At 32.3% G+C, this 23,665-nt stretch overlaps 3 protein-coding genes across 5 annotated transcripts; 2 read left to right on the top strand and 1 right to left on the bottom strand.

Moving 5' to 3' along the window:
* Positions 1 to 1,192: 1,192 nt before the first annotated feature.
* Positions 1,193 to 2,509, top strand: LOC107648504 (mitochondrial metalloendopeptidase OMA1-like). The gene is made up of 2 exons (XM_016352343.3): positions 1,193 to 1,733; positions 2,075 to 2,509. Exons 1-2 carry the CDS (start codon positions 1,193 to 1,195, stop codon positions 2,110 to 2,112), a joined length of 579 nt encoding a protein of 192 aa, XP_016207829.2. The 3' UTR covers positions 2,113 to 2,509.
* Positions 2,510 to 9,557: 7,048 nt separating this feature from the next.
* LOC107605368 (Myosin heavy chain-related protein) lies at positions 9,558 to 12,836 on the top strand. The gene is made up of 2 exons (XM_016307232.3): positions 9,558 to 9,873; positions 10,394 to 12,836. Exons 1-2 carry the CDS (start codon positions 9,820 to 9,822, stop codon positions 12,632 to 12,634), a joined length of 2,295 nt encoding a protein of 764 aa, XP_016162718.1. The 5' UTR covers positions 9,558 to 9,819; the 3' UTR covers positions 12,635 to 12,836.
* Positions 12,837 to 13,765: 929 nt separating this feature from the next.
* Positions 13,766 to 18,446, bottom strand: LOC107605367 (Protein kinase superfamily protein). 3 transcript variants are annotated; one of them, XM_016307228.3, is made up of 5 exons: positions 18,330 to 18,446; positions 16,628 to 16,992; positions 16,431 to 16,522; positions 15,483 to 15,956; positions 13,766 to 15,108 (listed from the first exon to the last, which is right to left on the bottom strand). In XM_016307228.3, the coding sequence occupies exons 2-5, from the start codon at positions 16,982 to 16,984 to the stop codon at positions 14,127 to 14,129; spliced, it is 1,905 nt and encodes a 634-aa protein (XP_016162714.1). In that variant the 5' UTR covers positions 16,985 to 16,992; positions 18,330 to 18,446; the 3' UTR covers positions 13,766 to 14,126. The 3 variants fall into 3 exon arrangements, with proteins under 3 accessions (XP_016162714.1, XP_016162715.1, XP_016162716.2); XM_016307229.3 differs by having other exon boundaries at positions 18,248 to 18,431; XM_016307230.3 differs by lacking the exon at positions 18,330 to 18,446 and having other exon boundaries at positions 16,628 to 17,026.
* Between the last annotated feature and the right edge of the window lie 5,219 nt (positions 18,447 to 23,665).

The raw sequence follows: 23,665 nt of genomic DNA, 5'->3' as shown, positions 1-23,665 counted from the left end.
GGCTGTTCAGTCCAATTTTCATAATCATGCTATTGATAGAATATTTTAAATATTTTTATTTAAAAAATAAATTCATTAAAAACTGAAATTCTTTATTTTTTAATTTTAATTTATTATCTTAACATATACCCTTTAAGTAAGACTGGAAGTGAGCTGAACTAGACTAAACTCAAGCTAGACTCACAAAAATTAAGCTTGGTTCACAGTTTAACTCATTAATAATCGAGCCTATTTCTTAAACTCAATTTTGACTTACTGAAAACTCGTGAGCCAACTCGAGCTCATTAGCTGGCTTAAATAATAGGGACATAATTTATAATTTTATATATTGTGTATTTATTAATTATAATTTTTTTATTTATGTCTTACATCAAAATCATATAAAAAACAATTATACAATTTTAAATAAAAATATTGATATATATAAAATTATATATTACTATTTTATATGTATATATATAATCGAGTCAGCTCGAGCCAATGAGTTAGGCTTATCTAAGTTCAAACTCAACTCATTTAATTTATGAACTCAATTTCAAGATCAAACTCGATTAATCAACTCATGAGCTCAGCTTATTGAACTATTAACGAGTCAAGCTTGAGCTAACTTGACTCACTTCCAGTCCAATTCTTTAATAAATTATTTTTTATTAATTAAATTATATTTTTATCAAAATATTTTTAAAAATTTAATAATTAAATTATTTTTTTTCTAAAATACCGTTCAATAATTTTTTAATTATTAAATTATAATTTTACCAATATTTTCGTTAACAATTATAGTTAATAAAAAATTATTTTGATAAACAAAATTTAATGACAAAAAAATAAAATTTTTACTAAAAAGATATTTTTATAAAAAAATAACTTTTTTTTTAAAAATAAATAAAGTTAACATTGGTTAATACAAAAAATTTAAAATGAATTAAAGATGAAATTTTTTAAAAATTATAAAAGAAGGAGATGTATATTTTACAAATAAAAAGGATAAGAATGTCATTTTAACATTTCTAAAAAGAAAAAAAATGAAATTTTTTCATACATTTATTACTTAAAGTTTATTTTTTTACTAAAAATAAAAAGACTAGAATCTACTGTGAGTATGAAAAGATTATGTCATTTAAACTATAATTCATTTACACTTAGAGTTTAATTTGAATGCACATGTAAAACTATCTTGCACTTCCTATGTATGATGAATGCTAGACATGTATTCACTGTTGTGTTGGTTGGGTCAGCTATATTCATAACTATGTATTTTGGGAATTTAGAGACAGTTCCATATACCAAGAGAAGCCACTGGATTTTGTTATCTAAAGCCATGGTGAGGCAACTTGGGGAGGCTGAATTCGAGAAACTGAAGGCGAGTTTCAAGGGAAAGATCTTGCCTGCCATACACCCTGAGAGTATGACGATAAGGATGATATCAATGGAAATCATTGATACCTTGCAGAGAGGGTTGAGCAAGGAACAAGTTTGGAATGATGTTGGTTATGCATCAGCACATGTCACAGGGTTTGAAGGGCATACTGAGGAGACTTTGAAATCGTTGAGTAATTCTAGTGCTGATGGTAAGGCAGAAAGTGGTTGGCACAAGGAAGATGAAATCCTTGATGACAGTTGGGTTCAGCAAAGTAGAAAGAAAGGGCCAGCTACCTCGCATCTCGATGGATTGAATTGGGAGGTGCTTGTTGTCAATGATTCGGTTGTCAATGCCATTTTGCTACCTGGTGGTAAGATTGTTGTATACAACGGATTGTTAGAGCATTTTAAAAGTGATAGTTGATATCTTTTCTGAATAAAATTTCTGAGCGAGATGGGATTTAATAATTCATTTGAAACTGGTCTTGTGATACAGTAATCAAATTTTGACATGTTTTTTCTCAAGACATCCTCAATTGTAGTACCCTTGAGACATTATTGTGTGCCATCTATCAGCATGTCAATGTTGTTTTGAATTTCTGATTATACTTAAATAATCATCATCTACATGCTGCTTGTACTTGTTTCTCTTGGTAGATATTGTGGAAACTTTTTCTTCTTTCAATTTTTCATAACTAAATCCTGTTTTCAGGATGGAAATGGAAGCTGATTACATTGGCCTGCTCTTAATTGCTTCTGCCGGATATGATCCACGGGTGGCGCCCGCAGTGTATCAGAAACTGGGAGAAGTCAACGGTGACTCGGCACTTATGGATTATTTCTCCACTCATCCATCTGGAAGAAAGAGAGCAGGGTTGCTCTCCCAGGCCAAAATAATGGAAGAAGCATCCACTATATATAAGAATGCTAGGTCTGGAAGATGTATTGAAGGATTTCTTTAGCAGAACTTATATTGCCACACCAGAATCAACAAAGAACCTGTAGATGAAACTTAAAAGAATTCTGTTTTAGCCAAAAGAAAAGCTAGACAATTTTCTGTATGATGAATTTTGTCAACAATTTAGTTTCATAGATAGATGTTTGTTACGTAAAGTGTTAATTGCACAGCGCTTCAAAGAAAATTATTGATTAGATCATCTGTTCTAACATCTCAAAGGTGTTTCTAAGGTAGAAGGGACTATTTTTTCATGTGTTCAATACATGTTAGTGGCTTATTGCAACAACCAAATCAAGTGTATACATGCAAGGTTGATATTATCATGCTTACAAAGGATTATATGAAACTGGGGGGAGGATAAAGAATTAGGAGAATAGACTTTCACAACCGGTTAAAAGAAAGGAGGAAGGATGCTTATGGGTTCAGCCTCAATAGGTGGAGATGATGGTATTGATGTTGACAAAGGAGGTGGATGAGAAACAGAAAAATAATGTGAAGAGGATGATGGTGGGATTATGCGGGGTAATTTTGGAACTAAACTAATTTTGACCATAAAAAAAATGGACAAAAGTGTAAAATTAGAAGTTATTTCAAAATATAAAATATCCTTTAATCTTTTTAAGAATTTTTTAAAATAGTAGACTATAATTCTCAAAAAGACTATTTCCATACTAAAATCAGCCATTAAAATTAGTTACATTGTATATCTTTTAAATTAGTTTTTTTAGTGAATATTCAATCCGGTCCGTGATAATTATCTCGAAAGGACAACGAGGTCCTTAACAAAAAAATTAATCCTTTTCGACCCCTAATTTTTATTTATATGGGACTGATTAGTCCCTGTGCCAACAAAATAAAACATTGATTTTTTTTTTGTACAGGAGCTAATTAGTCTCATAAAAATAAAAATTAGGAGTCGAAAAAGATATTTATTTTGTTAAGGGCTTCATTGTCTTTCGAGATAATTATCAAGAGCTGTTTAAAATTTTTCTCTAATTTTTTTATACCGATTTTAAAATTCAAAAAATTAAAATAATAAAAATTTTTTTATAACGAACCTATTTTTTAACTAATTCATTTGAGTTGGCTTAACTTCTGTTGATTTTTGTAGTAGAACCGATAAAATATATATTGACCTATTAGTTTGTCGTCTACAATATCTAATAGGGTCGCTCTACGGTACAGATACAAGTTGATACAGATATACAGATATTCCCTCTCTTTGAATATGAGATTAACACGTGGTGCTGTGTTTCAGAGCTTGTCTGCTGCCTTATGTTAGCTGTGGACTGTGGCTGAGCCAACTAGCGAAAATAGTGTGATTCAAATATAAGCTGATAGACTTGCTGAAGTTGGCTTTGGCAGTGAATTGGGTATCTAAAAACTGAATTGGACCCAAAGCTTTTTTTTTTAATTTGTTAATAGGAGGAAAAAAAGAGAAATCAGGTGTAGTAGCCATGGATACTAAATAGAAATGAAGATCTTCTCCCTAAAAATGAAATCTTAGGTTGCAGGGAGACAGATACAGCCGCCATCGTGGTACTGTGGCGGAGGTTGACGTCTGGAAACCGATTCTGATCGAAGTCACGGATTCATCTCGGACTTCCCACTTTTCCCTATAAATAAGAAAAATTTTTTCAATAAACCTGCCCGGACAGCCGAGTGATAAGCAACTGTTGACAAAACTGCCATAATACTGCATGACTTGGCAATGTTTTCCATTTTTGTTAGTGCTTGTCCACTTCTTTGCATTGGATCCGGAGGAAGAACTGGAACTGGTATGGCTCTAGCTCTTAGGCATTCAAAGAAGGCGTCGATGAAGTCTAGACCAGGCACATAAACAACAAGAACCTTGTCCCAAGACTTGATAACTGGCTTTTGGCTTGTTAAGAGCTTATAAGCAATGCAAGATGCATTAAGATGTTCTGCATAAGTCCTCTGGCCTATCGATGCACCTTTTTCATTAATCCAAGTGTAAATTGTTCTGTTTTGAGTGATAGGATGAGTTCCCCATTGTCTTAAATAGCCATCCAAATTAGGCAAATTAGGAAAATGCACTCATAGGCGTGGGGCGGCTGTCGGCGAACTCGTATGCATCAGCGACCACGGTATGGTGGGGAGACCTCCGTTATGGGAAGCGAAAAGGAAATCTTATCGAAAAAGGGGTGGAGACGCTGCGTTCTTCACAGGTATGACTACGGCGGTAGCACGAAGTTTCCGATTGTGGACTGCCGATGATGGTGTCGCCGGTGATGGGTGACGGCAATTCTTCTTGTTGCCCGTTGTGGAGCCTCTTAGTCACCCACTTCTTCTGGTCGGCGATGAGTTTGGGTCTCTCCTTCCCCTAGATGGAGCAACAACTTCACTCCCTTTACAGTGATAAGGGTATTTAGCAATTATAAAAATTAAAAGATACCAAAATTCACATATATTTTTAAAGTTCTGTTTACAGGCCCACAAAAATTATATTTTATGAATCAATCATATAGCCCATGAACTCCAAATTTTAGGATCACGAAAAAAAATCAAAGCCCAACACTAATACCCCTAACAACGTTTTAAGCTACTCATGCGACTCGGCTTCTGCTGTTACGCATCCTGCACCAAGTCGCATCCTGCACCAAGTTCTGCAATTTGTTCAGTAAATTCTGCAAGCTGCTCCCTCAGGACCAGCACTATGACGCGTGTCATCCTGGTATTCAACTAAAAAAAATCTGTACAAAGAACATTTGTACACTATAATTGACCTATCTAATATTATGTCATATGGTAGATAACATTTTTCATAAGAAACTAGTGGTTAATTTTTTTGGATGGATAAGAATTGGTGTAATTCTTTAATATTAAAAGTTATAGTATTTTACAAAATTTTGGGGGTTATAAAATTCGTAGAGTGCGAATTATCATATCAAAATTTTTTTAATTTATAAAAATAATACACAAATTGCGTATTATATTATTTTAATATTAAATTACAATATGCAGATTGCGTATTATATTATTTTAATATTAAATTACAATACACAGTTTGCGTATTGTGCTTACACAGAACAGCAAATTCTATAAAAATCTATTTTTTGTAACATTAACATAAAATTCTATTCACTCTTCCATATCAAAATAAAAAACTAGTCAATTTATGGAGAAAAAAATTCGTCTATTGACCGGAGACAGAGCTGAACGTAGAGCCTTGAAGCCCCAAGGGTGGGGTAAAATGGTGGAGGAATAAATGGTCAAGTTAAATTCTGAAAAATCGTTTATTCTTTAAATTTATTTTTGAAATTTATTTTAGTTAAATTTATTTTTTTTAATTTTTAATTAATTATATTAATACTAATAGATTAATAATATCAAAATTTGTTAATATAATATATTAAATAACTCTACAATGACTACAACATATATTTAGTCATCTTAATTTATTATTAATACGATAAATTTATACAATTAAGTCTAAAATTGTATTTGAAGGCCAAAAATTAGAAACTAATAAAAATAATTTGTATTTCCCTGTGAAATGAATTCTTTTCCATGCTTGGAAACTAATAAATAAACATTAAGATTACAACTAAGAATTAATTATTTATAAAAGTGAAAGTTGTTTAGTTTTACTAAAATAATAATTTTATTACAATAAGATTAAAACGATGTTATTAGTTTAGAAAGATAAAAATACCTTGTAAAGAATAATTATAAAAAGTTAAAATATTCTTTTAGAATTGAAATTGTTTGATTTTTATTAAATTTTTGAAATTTAAATTTAATTTTTAAAATATTAAAATACTTTTTAGTTAATTTTAAAAAATATTAAACATTAAACATTTGGATTCAATTTTAAAAAATCTAAATTATTGTCTTGATTGATTTAAGAAAAATAAATATTACTTATAAGATTAATTATAAAAATATTAAAATATTCTTTTAGAATAACGTGGTTTAAATGAGTTAGAAAATAAAAATTTGAATTTAATTTTAAAAGATTAAAATATTTTTTTCAAATTCTGCTTGTCCTATTATTTTATATATTAATATTTTATGATGCAGCATACAAAAAAAAATTAAAATTATTTTTTATTAGGTTAAAATTAATATTTTCACTTTTATGGACTATTAAAATGTTGGCCAATTTTATAGTGTCTAAATTTTGCCTAACTTATCTTTTATAATAAATTTTGATTTTTTAAAAATTATTTATTTTTATATCTTTTAAATTAAATATTAATTTTTAACTTTTTTAGTAAGTAGACACCATAGTATTCATCTAAAATGTTATACTTAAATGTGAGATAATTTACAAGTAAAAATTATACCGTCTGACTTAGCGTCAAAAAATAAATAATAAGATTTAAAAAAAAAACCAATTTGTATAAATTAAATTTAAAAATTTTTTAATGTTTAAATCAAACCAACCGATTCCAATCCAAAGAATTTTAAAATTTTAGAACATACAAATTAAATACTTCATCACCAATGCAAGTTGGCACAGATAGATGATGTCTCTTAACCATCTTTTTCTGGGTTCGATATTCACTGAAGGATAAAAATGGAGATTGCTTACTTGAGAGGGTGGCCCATTTGGCCACTTTACCTCTGCAGTATCCAAGAGATTAGTCATTGGACTTTTGACTTATAGATATCTTGGTGCAAACCAAAAAAAAAAATTAAATACTTCATCCAAAATTTTTGTAGAATATTTTATTTTTTTTGTAGAACTTACTTTCCAACCAATATATCCATCATTCTCTCCAATCAACGCCATAATAAAAAAAAAACTTAGCCCAAAGAGTATTTAGTTATAATAATGATTTATTATTAAAGAGGTCTGCTATACATACAAGTCTTTTTGTCTTACAAGTCTTATAAGTTGGCACAAACCCAATAAAACACATGCGCATTACACTCTTCAACCACTTTCTGTTTTCAAAGCGCGTTACTCACCATGCATTATGAACGATTCTTCTTCTTCCTCCATGAAAACGAGTTTCTTGCCAAATTTGTTCGATCTCCTTTGTGTATTCTCTCTTCGCCTTTTCATTCGTTGTTTTACTTGCATTTATCACTGGTATTCTTGTTTCGTTTTATTTTTTTTTTTTCGATTTTCATGGTTTCTGAAATCAAGCTTTGAAATCGTTTTGAAGATAATGGAACTTCAGAAATACACTCAAACGATTACAGAAATACATCCAAACGGTTACAGAAATACATCCAAACGATTACAAAAATACACCAAACGGATTACAGAAATACACCCAATGGGTTTAAGAAATACATCCAAAGGATTTAAGAAATACACCAAAAATTCGTTGAAGTACACTTTATGCATAATTCAGAACTCTTCAGTTTTCTCCTCCTCATCTTCTGCTGTTTCTTCTTCTTCATTTTCTTATTTCATATTCTCATAATTCTTTTTGGGAGGAAAAAATCAAACTAAGAAGAAAAAAATACACAATGTTACAAAATCAAAAGAAGAATGAGGAGAAACACGACGATAAAGATGAAATACTTCAAAAACGATTTCAGAGCTTAATGTAAAAAAACACAATGGAAATTGAGAATAACGAAGAAAGAGAATAGAGAGAAAAACACGCAAATGAAGAAGGAGTAAGAAAAGACAAAAAATTCGAAAAAGAAAACAGAATCCTTTCAAAAATTAAAAATTTGTTAGAGGTGCGTTTAAGTGTAATATCAATTAGAGAACTTTTAAAATTTATATAGCATAATCACTTATACGTAGAGATTAATCCTTTCCGTTATTAAAATACCCACACCTCCCAAATGTATTGGACGAAAGTCACGGAACGTGATGACGGTAATGTTAACATGTAATGACCCCACGAGAGAGAACCTCTTTTTTTTTTTTTCTTTTTAATTGTTTTATACGACGAACTTTTTTTTGGTATTATATGTGACGAGCTTTTATAAATCCCATCTTCAGTATAAAAACAAATTAACAAATTACAATCACAATGAGTCTTAATCCATATCCATTATTTCACTGAAAGAGTAGTGCAAGCCCAATTGATGTTAAATGCTGATAAGTTGATTATCCACAAACATTAATAGAAAAAGTGAATAAAAAAATTATCAATGAAAAATGTAATGGTAGAAGCATGTACACGTGTTAAGCCCATATTGGCCCATGAGTTTCCATCCATTTCAACATCAAAACTAGGTCCTCTCATTCACACTCGTTGCTAGTTGCTACATCTCGTCCATAGGTTGGTTCTTTTTCCTCGGAAATTATTCGACCCACTAGTTTTTTTTTTTATCATTTATATTTGTATTCATATTTTCAATATTTAATTTAGGAAAAATAAATTAAAAAATAAACTTTTTAAATAAGTTAAATAAATTAAATATAAATGACATGATTTATGGTTATTTAATTTGGATACAATAACACTATAAAACATTTTATTGGAATCACCTCCATTCTTTTGGATGATCATTTACACAATTAATGCAAAAAATAGTTATATTTATTGACGTTACGTAATTAAATATACGTATAAAATTATTTTACATTAATAATGTATCAAAATTAAATTCTTATTAATGATTTTATGTCAAATTAATAATGTATGAATAATTTAACTCGAATTAAATTATGTTTTCAACTCCCAAACTTATAAATTATAAATAAAATTTATTCAATATTCAATCTATTATTAAATTGGTTATAGTAACTTCAATTAATACTCCTTGCAAAAAAACCCTAAATCTAGTAGTCTTTCTTTGTAAGATTAGCAGAAAAAGAATGTTACTAAATGGTCATAATAAGTGCTTAAAAAATGCAACAAATCTATAATCAAGTACATATGTTCATTATTCTTTTTGGCAATTCCTTTGTATCTAATTTGAACTCGGACTCATATTTTCCGCACAAATAATTTAGTTAAAAAGTATTAATTAAGAGAAGAAAAACAAATAAATTTAAAATAATATATAAAATTTCTTTCAATTTAATATTTTTAAAAAAAGTGTTCTACTTCTTGTTAATAAAACTCATAAATAAATAATTAAAAAAAAATGGTGAAGGAATCTTTTTTGAGGGTTTTGATAAAGGGATCAAGACTTAAGAGGGACACGTCACTTTATTTACTCGATTCTTTATCTGTTGATCCAAATCCAAATCTAAATCCAAAACTTATTAATCAATAATCATAATGAATATATATTAAAAATAATATTTTTAGAATTAGGCGTTTATTAGGACCATATATTTATTACCACAAGATTTAAGCGGCACAAGTTATATTCCATTTTTGTTTGTTGAGCATCTTCTTTTCTTTCTTGCACTGAATTGAGTCCAATACATTTCTCCATTCTCAAGCTTTTATTTCAGTTTCTCACTCTCTCTCTCTTTCAATTACAAAGAAAATAAAGAAAGGGATGGTTGTTGTTTCAAGAGCGTGGAGCTGCAACGTTTCGATTCGTTTGGTTATGGTTCCTTCTTCGATCGGCGATTAGTCCTCTCACTCTCACTCGTTCCAACTCCAATGGCTTTCAACTCTTCGCTTCGTCTTCCTTCCTCTTCTCAATATTACTCACACGTAAACCTCGCTTTCTCTCCCTCTCTCTCTCTCTCTCTCTCTCTCTCTCTGTTTTTATTTTATTACATTTTTAGTTATTTTTGTTTATTTGCAGCTATTTGTATTATTGATCTTTAGTTATGAACCTAGCTGAGAGTTTCGCTTTCGGATATTCTTTCTTCTTTTGAGAAATTGATAATAAATCTGCATATTGATGTTATGTATGATATAGATAGATAGTGTTTTTGGATTCTTTAATGGTGGCTATATTATATATCATGTGAAAATCAATGGACTAATGAAAAACTATGAATCTTTATAGGGATATATGATTATTTAGTTTAAAATGCTGTTCTTGCATTTGTTACAAAAGCATTGAAAAATTCATGATTATATCGTAATTTCTTGTTTAGTTTTCTGATTTCATTTGATTTGCTTTTCTTTTTGGTTCAAGGATATTATGATTATTTTTGCTGATTAGACTTGTTATTTCACAAAATCATGAATTATGATGTTGCAATGGTTCTGTTTCCGTGTGCAGTTTTGCTCTGTTAGGTTCAAATACAGCAAGCTTCACAATGTTCATAGCCGAATAGATTTGGTGACAACCAAAAAGAGAAAATGTTGTATTAGGTCAATACTGAATGATAATAGACCAAGCATCAACGACTATGGAGCTGCTAAATCTGCAAGGCTGCTCCTTGAAAAGCTGTTTGAGCAAGCACAGAAGCTGGAACATCAGATGGCAACTGGGGTCACAGGCGAGTCTTACGGTGGTGAAGATGCTCAGCTAGCTTACAATCTTAGCATGCTTGAGTCGGATCTTCAGGCTGCACTCAGGGAATTGATAAAGAAGGAAGAGCATCTGCTGGAGATAGAGAGGATGGTTATTTTGGAGAGCACTGAGTTGAAACACACAAAGGAAGAGTTGGAGCAACAGGAGAGGGAAATTGCGGCTGCTCGCACCAAGTATGAGAAGCTGGAAGAGGAGATGAAGGAAGCTAAGACTAACTTGGTTTCTCAAGCAGGTCAGATGGAGGTACTGAAGCTCCTTCTCAGGGAGCGTGATCAAGAGGTTGCTACCATGAAGAGGGCACTGTCCTTGAAGGAGGCAGAAGTGGAGCAAATGAAGATTGACTTGGTGAAGAAGAGTGAAGAAGCAGCAACTTTTGATGCTGAGCTTAAACAGAAAGCTCAACTTTTGATTGAAACAAATGAGGTTATGAACAAACAAAAAATTGAGCTTCAAGAACTCCAGAAGGCTGTCCATGTAAAAGATCAGGAACTTCAGGTTTCGCTGACTCAGAGGAAGTCCGAAGAAGAAAAACTGAAGTCTGCCGAGGCTACCTTGGAGCAGCAGACAATGGAATGGTTGTTGGCACAGGAGGAACTTAAGCGGTTGGGAGAGGATGCTTCTAGACACGCGCAGGAGAGTAATGAGACTCTGGAAGATTTCAGAAGGGTGAAGAAGCTTCTCACTGATGTGAGGTCTGAATTGGTTTCTTCTCAGCAATCACTCGCATCTTCTAGAGGCAAAATGGAGGAACAAGAGCGGTTGTTGGAGCAGCAGCTGTCTGAACTTGCTGAACAAAGGGAAAATGTCATGTCATACATGGCAAGTTTGTACGATGCTCAAGTAGAAGTGGAAAATGAGCGAGGGAAACTTAGGATTGCAGAGGCCCGGAACAGAGAACTCGAACGGGATTTAACTATGGAAAAGGAGCTTGTGGAGAAGTTACAAGAGGAGCTGAAGAAAGAGGGAACAACTTTGGAGCAGGCAGTTAGAGAAGTTTCTTTCCTTAAACAAGAATTAGAGAAAAAAAGTACTGAGTTTAATGAAACAACTGCCATTCTTCATGCTAAAGAAACGGAGCTCGTTGATGCTAAGATGGAAATCCAGCATTTCAAATCTGAAAAGGCTTCTCTTCAGGCTATCTTGGAGGAGAAAGACTTGGAACTTTCCAATGCTAGGAAGACGTTGGCAGAAGTAAACAATGAAATCTCTGATCTCAAGCTGCACTTGAGGGACAAAGAAGAACAACTTATTGAAGCAACCTGTTCACTGAAGGAGAAAGATGAGCGTGTTAAAACGATCGAGAACATATTATACGACACAAGCCTGAAAGCTTCCCAGGCTGAAACTGTAGTAGAACAAATCTTAGATGTTACAAACAAACTGGTTGCTTCCATAAAGGATGAAGATATTAACTCATCAAGAGCACTACATGAAGAGGGCAGTGAACTACTTGAGCAACTAATCAAGGAACCGGATAATGAAGTGAGGTGGCAGCAAAAACGGCTTGAGAGTGAGCTTCAGTTAACCAAAGACAACTTAAAAGCAAAGGAGATGGAGGTTCTGGCCGCACACAGGGCTCTAACAATAAAAGATGAGGAGCTTAAAATGACACTTGCAAGGTTGGATGCAAAGGAGGAAGAGTTAAAGAAAGTAAGGGAAGAGTTAACCGAAGACACAAATGATCTCAAAAGGCGGTACGCCTTGACGCAGGAGAAAATTGGTGAGAAAAGCATGGAAGATTTGGCAGTTGAGAGACTTCAGCTGGAAGCAGCTCAGTCGGAAGTTGAAGCTGCCACTAGCGCTATACATGAACTCACAGAAATGAGACGACAACTATTGACTAAGGCTATCAGTATTTACCAAAAGCCTGATTCGATGACCGACATGAACAACACCTGTTTTGCTGAGGTAAAAGAAGGAATTGCTACACTCTCAGCTATGACTGATCAACTTGTGAGGGAGGTAGGTATTGTTTCTGCAAAATAAAAAGAGGTAATGAAAGAACATGAAGGAGGTTAAGGAGTACTTTTGTATATTGTTTTGCCTTTGTGGCCCAAAAAGCCATGCCAAGGTTTACTTTTTTCTCTTTGGTGGATCATACTGTATTCTCTTGTTTTGCCCATAATATGTACAGATATCAAATATGTTTGTTGTTCAGTTGTGGAGGTGGAAGCTTATTTTTGTTGTTCGAGTTTGCATTCAGACTTATCTGTTAAACTTGTTTTTAGCCAAACATAAATGGGATGGAGAGGTTTTTTGTTGCTGCTTTCCTCCATCTTCTGTTCTGAATCGAATATTATCACTCATAAATTGCAGTCTCACTTTCAGTAGAGTATATAGGCTGAATACCAAATATTTAATTCCCGCTCCGTTCTAAAATACATTATCAACACTAAATTTATAAAGCAACGTATTTTATAGCCAAGAGTACATGACATGCTTGCAATCATTGGCCATTGTTAAGATTTAAATGCACGTTTGAGAATGATAAGAGGTAACATGTTTCATTTTAAGAAATGCAAGGGTTATTATTACGATGTCGTTTATAAATACAAAAATATTAGATGTATTGTTACATAAATATCACGATTAAATCTCACTGCATTTCAGAAAATACTATTGTAATTGGTCCCAAAAATTTTTGTTTCAAGGAAAGCATTATCAATGTATAGATTGAAGAGCACACCTGGGGTCGGTTCATTATTTTAAAAGCTCCAATTCAATTTTCCTTCGATGGAGCAATTTTACACCACACGACGCATACAATTAAAAATTCAATAGGGAAAGTACAAAAGTACCCAAATAAATAAAAAAAGAAACAAAAGCCATTTTCTGGGTTCCTTACTTCCTTATCCTAGCTTAATGTAGAACGTAGAATAGTTTACAATAATCAGAACTAGGTCAAGGAGCTGATGAGGATCATTTATCCGTATTCATATACCATAATTCACTAGTAAATCCGTATTTGCAGCTTCAGAACCACAAAATTTATGACATTTTTTAGCCGTCACAAATTTTTTGATGCCATAATCAACATATTCCTGCAGCTCCCTCACCTTTGAACTAAAGCTTGTCCCGGATGCAGATCTCATAATACTCAATTCAGACCACGACATATTTTCCAACACTTTGCATTATCATAAATCAATAGAAATTGATATCAAGCAACAATCATAAGAAATGTGCCATTGCCACCCTTACAAACTTTTCTAACCTAAAACAAGCACATATTCAGTTTTCTTTTTGATAGCATGCATCATCCAAAAGCATCTGCATGGAAACATATGTACAATGTCTAGGTAATCCAAGTGAAGGATATGTACATTTTCTACTTTCATATTTAACCTAATTGCTATTTTTGCATAATTACAATCTTCATTTTTTTTTTCATAGGATGGAATAAAAGCTGATGGAATTCATTGATTCATTCTGAAATATAGTCGTTAGTAATCCAACCGTATTGAGATTGCATGGTAAACTACCGAGCTGTGGGAGTGGAACCGCCACCTTCTTTGAAGAGAATGTTGGCAACCGAAGGAACCCAAGTTGGGTTGCCAGGATTCATAATAGCAGTGGAAGATCTCCTTGTAGAATTGTTAGCATTTTGACCATCAACTTCACTTTCTATTGCATTGACTTTCTTCATGCTCCTCCCAACCTTCTTTCCAACAAACATGCCAAATTTCAAAGCTGTGAATATGCCGAACGCAATTAGAACAGGCCTAATTGCCCAATGATGATCCTCTACATGTTGATACTTCTCTATCATTCCGGGACAAGTCTTGAAATCAACAATTTCAACCTCAGAAGGATCAGCCAAGAAGGTTCTTGATTCGTTACCAAGAGGCAGCAGCCCTGGGAACTTGACGACCAAACACCCGTTTGGTAGGATCCATGAAATTTTGCCAGTAGCCCAGGTCCCTCTCCGTTTACGCCATTCAAATCGAGGACTCAAGACATTCTCTTTCAGCCTAACAAACTGGCCAACACAGTATGATTTAGCCATTTCGAGCTGCGAAGAATTTCCCTTCCAAAGGGTCTGCAAACCAATAAATCCCACAGTCATTCTACCTTCACGGTCAATGTGATGTAAGATGCCAACTGGTGAGTGTTTCTCGCTTTCATCCTTCAATCGAACCCAATCGCCAGCCGCAAGGCCAAATGTGACACGTTCAAGAGTTGACGCATGAACTCTTATTGGGTCATGAATTCCATGGACCCTCACAAGAACAAATCCATTATCTGGATTACGTTCTAGGCCAACAACAGTTCCACCCGGGACATCCATATTTTGAGATGTGCATGAATTGGAAGACTTCCTGGATCGCACCATATCATGCACTTGAAGAGGATCCTTTGAGAGAAACCACTCTGTGTAGCCAGTGCTACTTGATTTTGCAGTAGCTTTCACATTTCCAAGATATCTCCATCCTCCATCATTTGCCAGTTCATCAAGTGCGCTGCAAAGCATGCAGTAAAGTTAAGGACTGAATGATTTTGAATATCATATACTTCTTTTCTTCAAGATAATTAGAAAATTAAATGCTTAGTCACACACAATTTCATGATTTTCTCAAAGATTATTTGTTCAATTTTTCCAGGTTCAGAAGTGATCATGGATGAGTGGAAGCAAAGTGCAGAGCACTTACACTGTTTCTCAATTAATTAGCTACCCGTGTTAAATGTTCAGTTACCTTGATTTATACTTAATAGTTAGCTAAATCCAACAAAACGGTAACTTTTGTGAAAGCTAACAAAAAGCTGCACCGCTGCATGGTCAGAACTATGATTTTTTTAAAAAAACACATTGAAAAAGAAATTAAAGGATACAAACCTTTTGAAGACACGCTGAATATCTTTCATCAGTGGGCGATTCCTCAAATCATACTCAAAGCATCCATTGAGGAGATTCTCAATTGAAGAAGGAAGGCCACTTGGAACAAGGGGTTTTTCATGCTTTTCGACAACTGAGTTGTAAACTACACTAACAGGACATCCATACCAAGGTTGATTACCAGTCAACATTTCAACAATGGTGCAGCCGAATCCCCACGAGTCTGTTTCAAAGGATATAGGGCCTCTGATCTCTGGTTCCCATTGCTCTGGAGCCATGTAATTTGCAGTTCCAAGCCTCTGAGCCATATCTGAGCTTAGACACGAGGAGCCAAGCAAGAGGTTGGGAATGCCAACATCTCCCAAAATCGCTTGATCATTGTCATCAAGAAGAACATTAAATGGTTTAAGGTTGAGAATAAGGATCCCTTTAGAGTGAAGTTCCAAAACACCTTGAGCCAGATTGATCCCATACCTGCAAACAGTAAAATGGTCTTAGTTTCGACCAGTCCCCACCCCTGTTGCCATATATATATACACACACACACACACACATAAAGATGGGACTGTTTTGGGTTTGTGTCTGCTTTTGTTTCCCATTTTAACCTTTATAAATCTACTCGACAAATATAATTGGGTTAAACATATAATGAGAGCAAACTACCCATTGTGTGTAAGCATATACATCTTTGTTAACCCATATTCTCTAAAATGTTTTCACATTTTTTATTCTATTTACATATCATCTTATCGCTCTAAGCATCACTCAATTACTTATTATTTCGAAAAGTTTACAAATACAAGAGTTTGATCAAATGAGACAATGTAAAGTTTACACCATTCGTGTGTTAATTAAACTCTTTAATCTTCACACTAAAAATAGGTATATTGAGTCACTAGTAACGTGAAAGATAAAGCAATGATAATTCACTAAATAAACCAATATTACCTTAAAACATCTTTCAACGAAACCCGTCCTTCTCTAAGTCTAGCCATCTTGTCACCAACTGAACCCTCATACAAATTCATAATGATGCATATCTGCGAACATAAACAAACATGTAAACTAGATAGAGATCAAACAGAAAGTTAAAACTCAGCTATGTTGTTGAACTAAATTGCACAGTGCCACAGTCCAACTCTAACCCTTCCATTTATGATTGAAATTCCATGTAGCCAGCAAACACTAGCAACTCCTTGGCACATAGAATATAATTCATTGAACTTCTCTAATATAATCTTTGTATTATCCTCTCTGATTGGATATAACATCTTAGCAGCAACTTCATGGTACTCATCATAATCTTCAGTGGAATGATGATGAGTTGCTAGCCATAGATCCCCAAAGGGTCCCCGACCAATCCTGTGTCTGAGTTTCAATCTTTCAGGTTCTATCCAGGGACTTGTGCCCCTGGAAACAGTTCCCGGAATGTCAGAATCACCTTCCAAGAGATCATAGTCAAATGAAGCACCAGGTGGAGTGGAAATGACTTCTCTAGCCATTCCTGAATCTGAAGTTGCAACATTCATAAATTAACTTAGCAAAATGTACAAATCCAACTACAATTATTCAAATGTGCACGCATATATGACAATTGGTTGTTGGTCAACACTGTAAAAACACAATAATTAAAAGGAAAAAAAAACCAAGAATGCCATAATGATGATAACTTTCTCCTCTCAACAATAAACCAAACAAGTAGGCATGTCGACGAATTTAAATTACTATTAATGATGTAATGGTTTTCAAGGAATAACAATCTACCCACTGCATATGGTGTCGAAGGTTCGTTCATTAGACAGAGTCAACAAACACAGATTTGTTGAACATCTGTAAATATTTGGCTCATACCTTGTGAAAACCACACCCAAAAGTAAACCCAACACTGGAATCCCATAACTTCAATTCTAACACAACTCTTAAAAATGGCACCACAAATGAACCTTTTACTGTGTTATTGCATAAACAACAACCAAATATTTCGTGATCCATAAATAATACTCCAGGTTTAAGAAAATATAATATTTGACGAACAAAACATAACCCCCCCCCCCCCCTCTTTTTGTTCCTCCTCCTCCCATGAACATTCAATTAACTTTTGATTTTGAATGTTCTGCATTTTGTATGGTTTAAAGTCAAGCCCATATCAGAATCAATTCCAGTCTTTTTTTTTTCCCAGATCCACCTCCAGATAAAAGAAAACTTTTCCTTTGTATTAGATATAAATAATGTTACATCAAAATCAATTCTAAACTAAATCAATTTTGCTAGAATTGATTCTACTAAACCGCAGACACACTTTAGAAACATTATGATAATACTAATATCTACCATAATTCACTCAATTGCACAAATTTCTGATCAACAAACATAGGGATATAATGAACTGAAAATAATAAAGAATCCCACAAATTACAGTGATAAACAAGTCAACACACGCATGCACACAAGTAAGTAACCAACATCAGCTCATGCAAACTCTTCTTTATCTTCTTAGAACCAAAAAGAAGAATAAAAAACTGAAAACAAAAACATGTAACTTTATCCACTTCTTCGTAATTTGATTTTAGTTTCAACCGGTTTGACAAATTGAAGAACCAAACCGAAGTTCAAAACAAATAAATAACAAAATTGCACAGCAACACAGCAAAACCAGAAGCATACCAAACCGAAGCAGAAAACGAAAGAGAAAAGAAGAAAATTGGGAAAGAAAATAGGAGTGTAAGCCGAAGCAGTAAGTGTGAGTGAGAAAAGGAGTAACAAACCAAAAGCTACAGCGAAGAGAATTGAAATTTCAACAGAGATTAACAAAAAGAGTTGCTTTTATTGTGGAAGAAACAAAAGGACCTTATTTATTTCTCGGCGTATGAATCTCTCAGAAAATTATACCAGAACTGAAACGAGGAAATGGAGGAATGCAGTTTCAAAGAGAGAAACATGAACTGAACTGAGATGAAAGTGAAAAGTAGGAATTAAATACCTAAAATGGTCAATTTCTTTGGGTAAATTAATTTTTAACAAAAAAATATATATATTTTTTAAATATTAGAGAAATTCTTTTTTAATAAAAGATACATTAATATCTAATTTTTTAATTTAAGACAAATAAATCTATCAATCAAGCTATTCTTAACTTTTCTTTTCTTTTCTTTTTTATGAATAAATCACCTTTTTTTTATCAAAATATATTTGAGAAGATCAGAAGAATTTATATTTTATTCCATCCTATTACACTATCAAACACAATTTTATTATTAATATTTTAATAACAACTATAAGATTTTTTTTATATTGTTAATTGAAAAGTAATCTAAAAACATAATTAACTAATAAAATCATCTTATTTCTATACTAATATTAGAAGTATTTGATACACTAATAGTTTTTTTTGTATTTTATTTTAGAGTATATATCCATTTTGGTCCTCAAAGAATTTTAGACTAGACACTTTAATTTCTAACTAAAATTAATTACTCGATTGGTCCCTAACAATTAATTCCGTCAGTCACTTAGGTTCTTTACTTCGTTAATTCTAACGGAGGACAAAATAGTCCCTGACAATTCTAACAGGGGACAAAATGGTCCCTGATCTCCTCTATTCGGAAACGACACTGTTCTCTCCCAATTTCCATCATATCTCGCATAACACTAACAGTCTAACACTATAACTTCAAACTACACAATGCACACTCTATAAATTTAATGTTCACAAGAAAAAAAATCCTCCACGATTGAGTTGCTGATGTGGTTTGTAATTTTAGAAAGATTGAATACTAGAGATAGATTATGTAAATTTAAGATTGTACCAGAAGCGGAATCCTTTTGTGTCTTATGTAAGGATAGATTGGAAACGGTACATCACTTGTTTTTTCATGTGATCGTATATGTAACTTGTGGGGATCAATCTTGGTGGATTGGAGTGTGATTTGGGTTTGGCCAGGAACCACCAAAGAATGCTTTGAGGTGTGGATGGATAGAAAGATAAGGAAAGATATGAAGGAAGTGTGGATGGTGTTATTTTTTTCTGTAGTATGGTGCACATGGAAATGTAAAAATAACATTGTCTTTAATAATGGAGTGTTGGTATTAGAGAAGTTAAAGGAGAAAGTCGTAGAATACACAAATCCATGGTGTCAAGATTAACAATATAGGAGTAATTGATGTACTTATGAGTGCAAATATCAAGTTTAAGGTGAATAAGAAGACATATGAAGTTGATCTATGATGCATGATTTACTGATCTATGAAAAAGGCCAATAATTCTGCAGAGTAAAAGTTGAAAGGAGAATGATCATGATTTGATGTTGTATAACTGATCGGGTTCATCTTGAAGTGTCTTTGGAGGAGCTAAAATTATTATATTCTTTTGCTCCTAGTTTGTTGTTTTATGCTAGTTTTTATATTTTCTTTGTAGTTATTGCTCTGTTTTTGTTGCTGTTTTTTGGAACTATGCCCACTTTGTTTGAAATTGGGTGAAAATGTAATTATCTAAAAAAAAGAAAAAAAATCTTCAACTTATTCTCAACCAATTCATACTCAGAAAACTAATGCCTATGTCTCTCAACTAGTTGTCGTCTTCGATGGATCCCATGAATCCAGACAGCAAGTCATTTGTTAAGACTCCGAAAAATAAGGAATGAAGCACTCGGTATCTATTTCAAATGAGAATTTGCATATGATGTCGAAGGAGAATCTTCTCGTGATGTCCTAATGTCCTACAATCTATATTGCTTGCCGGAGAGTGGAGAAAGGCATGCCCTTGAAGTAGTTGTGGAACTTGGTCTTGAGGATGTCATGGATGTTGTCGGGGTTGGAGGTGATGTTATCAAAGACGTGGAAGTGAATACTTTTGGTAGGTGAAATACAGAGGAGGTGGATGTACTAGTCACAATGATTTAGGAAGTGTGTGGTTCATGACATGTTGAGCTAGGTGCGATACGTGTGACAATTACACAATGGCTTAATCTTGGAGTTAAAGAGGAGGAAGGAAAAGATAGAAAAGAAGAATGTGAAGGTGAAGAAAGAGAGTATGAATGTTAGTGTTATGCGAGATATGATAAAATTGGGGAAGAACGATATCGTTTTCGAATAAAGAGGTCAGAGATCATTTTGTTCCTTGTTAGAATTGTCAGGGATCATTTTGTCCCATGTTAGAGTTTTCAGGAACCATTTTGTATTCTGTTAGAGTTGACGGAACCAAGGACCTAAGTGAATGACGGAATTAATTGTTAGGGACCAATTGAGTAATTAATTTTAGTTGGAAACTAAAACGTCTGATTTAAAATTATTTGAGAACCAAAATGGGTATATACTCTTTATTTTATTACATATTATGTTCTAAAATTTTAGAGAGTTATATATATATATATTTTTTTTTTATTTTATAAAAAATTGCCGACCAAAATTTTGTCAATGATAATTTTAGAGTTTACTCAAAAAAATACAAAGAGCAAAAACATTATTTTCAGTGGAAAAATGTATATACAATATTAAAAATAATTTGTTTTCATTCATATTTTTACAAAATAATAATAATAATGATAATAAAAATTTAATTTTTGAATATTTTAATATAAATATATTTATTATTATATTAATTCTAAATTACAAAAGCATTGCATTTTTATTTCCATTTATTCTTACCAAAATAACCATTCTAAAATATTTTATATTTTATTTTTAAAAATATTATAAATGTATCAAAATTAATCTTGTAAAAAAATGTGGTAGATGAAAAATTTTACTTATTATACAAAGATTTTTGTAATATAAATATTACTTTCCTTTTTCACTAAAAAAATTGAAGAAAAGCAAGAGAAGATTTTTGGTTGAGGAAAAAAAGGAGGATAAAGTGGTAATTATGGTTGCGGGACCCACATAGACGTTGACGCAGAAATGCGGTGGAGTGTTCAATTAGTCCGTTACAAATTACAAAGCTACACGCTTCCTTCTATGACTCTCCGATTCTAACGCCATTGCTCTATTTGCTACTTTCTCATCTTCACTTCAACGATCTTCGTAAACTACAAGTCTCAGGTCTTGTTAATATTTTGGCGCCATTCTTAATCTTCATTAGATCTATAATTTGCAAGAGCATCCATCGTCATCGATTATTTGATCTATAATTCTCAATCAATTAATTGGTTGGTGGGATGAAAATAATTGATTTGTATATATTTATATTTTAATATATATTGTATACCAATCATTAAGGTATATACTTTGTTGAGTTCGAATTTTAATTTATTAAATGATACTGTAAATTCTTATGTATTCATTATAATTTATAAACTATTGGACATATAATTATGAGGAAAAGGAAAATAGCCTTGTGTTAAGGAAATAAATAGGCATGCACTATGAGATGAACTTGTATTCAAAGTCTAACACAAATTCATACCAAAAATAAATAAATAAATAAATAAAACATGTCAGATCTCTGTTAGATAAGTCATAAATATTGAGGTCAAATAATTTAAATGAAGTTAGATGCATTTGGATAGTACAACTTGATCTTTCATATTTAGAACATCAACCATCCTTTTTATTTTGGCTTCATGCAATCATGCTCACTAGAATAAATAATGTTGATTGGACAAGATGATATACATTAATATAGTTGGTTAGAGTTAAGTTTACTGTGGTCTCTAAAATTAGTAAGTTACACTAATTTAATTTTTGAAATCTCAATTATTATAATTTGGTTTCTTAAATTTAAAAAAGTATACTATGTTAATCTCTTATGTATTTTTTGTTACGGAAACTCAACACTATTAGTAACATGGCCTAACTCTTGCTAAGTTTGATATATTAACAGCATGCTGAACTGTATTAAAAATATAATTGCATTGATTTGGTCTTTTTTTTCCTTTTATAACCTAAACCACAAAATTTTATTTCCAATCTTCTTCTTCATCATCTTCTTCTACTTCTTCTTTTCGTTGTTCTTCTTTTCTATTGTGTATCGTTGCAGGTTTAGGATTATGATTTTAGGTGGTAGTCAAAATTTCATGCACTCAACCACCAAGACTCCAAGTCAAAGAGGATTTTGAGAGTATCAAAACCCTCTACTACTTCCGGTAATGACACAACATGCTCAAGATAAATATCAATAAAGTCATCATTTTTCTTATTCATAAAGTATATCTCCTTTAATTTATTATCAGAATTTCCTTAAATCAACATCTAAATTTCTCTCGAGAATATGCCATCAACATTCTTTAATCTTATCATAATCAAAGTAAATATTAATGAGGCAATTTTTACTGTGTTTTACCCATAATTTTTTTTTTTTGTGAAGCTAAGTGAAAAAAGAGAAGATGAAATAATCAAAAGGGAGGGATATAACGTTTTAATATGAAAAAGGTTTCAAAGATATAGTTGTAAACTTTATTTAGCGTCAAAATACATACGACATCGTCTATGTCCAGCATGGTAAGAATTAGGCCACGTTAATAACAACAATGAAATTTGCTGACGAAAAATATCCGAGAAACTAACGTGGTGCACATTTTTAAAATTGGGGATTAAATTATAACAATTAAGATCTCAAGAACTAAATCAGTATAATTCACCAATCTCAAAACCAAGTGGAGGTTAACACTAATTGGTTAATTAGAAAGAAGCATCATGTTCTTAACTTGGTAAACTTTCAATTGATGAAGCCAAGAAAAAAAAGCTAACATATTGTGATTTTTAGGAAGTAATGAAGCGGGGTTGATTTACCAATATTTATTTATTTTTTTATGATTTGATTAATAGGTATATTATATTTGATTCTCAAATACGACTTTACTAATAATTTGCTAGGAAGAATTATAAATAAATTACAATTTTTTGTCCTGTACAAATAATTTATGGAGAAAAAGAGAGAGCGCGTGATAAAAATGATATGAATTTAAAATAGTGTGTAAAAGTATCTTTTTGTATTTTAGCACACTAAATTATTTTAATTCTCACGACATTCTTTAAAAAATAAAGAGATTCATTTTAGTTAATTCTAAATAGATAAGATTTTGAAATTAAGAGTTTTAAATTTTTATCAATTCCAATGTTTTGAGTTCCAACATCCAAACACATCCATGATGTTTTTTTCCTCCAATATTCTTCAGCAAATCCTTTCTTATTAGCAGTGTGGTCTCTGATTGATGAACAACCATAACAACTTATAAGCGAAAGAAGAG

This window comes from Arachis ipaensis, chromosome B6 (genome assembly GCF_059453495.1).
Source record: "Arachis ipaensis isolate K30076 ecotype BB chromosome B6, ASM5945349v1, whole genome shotgun sequence".
NCBI lineage: Eukaryota > Viridiplantae > Streptophyta > Magnoliopsida > Fabales > Fabaceae > Arachis > Arachis ipaensis.
This window is presented reverse-complemented; position numbering and strand designations above follow the sequence as displayed.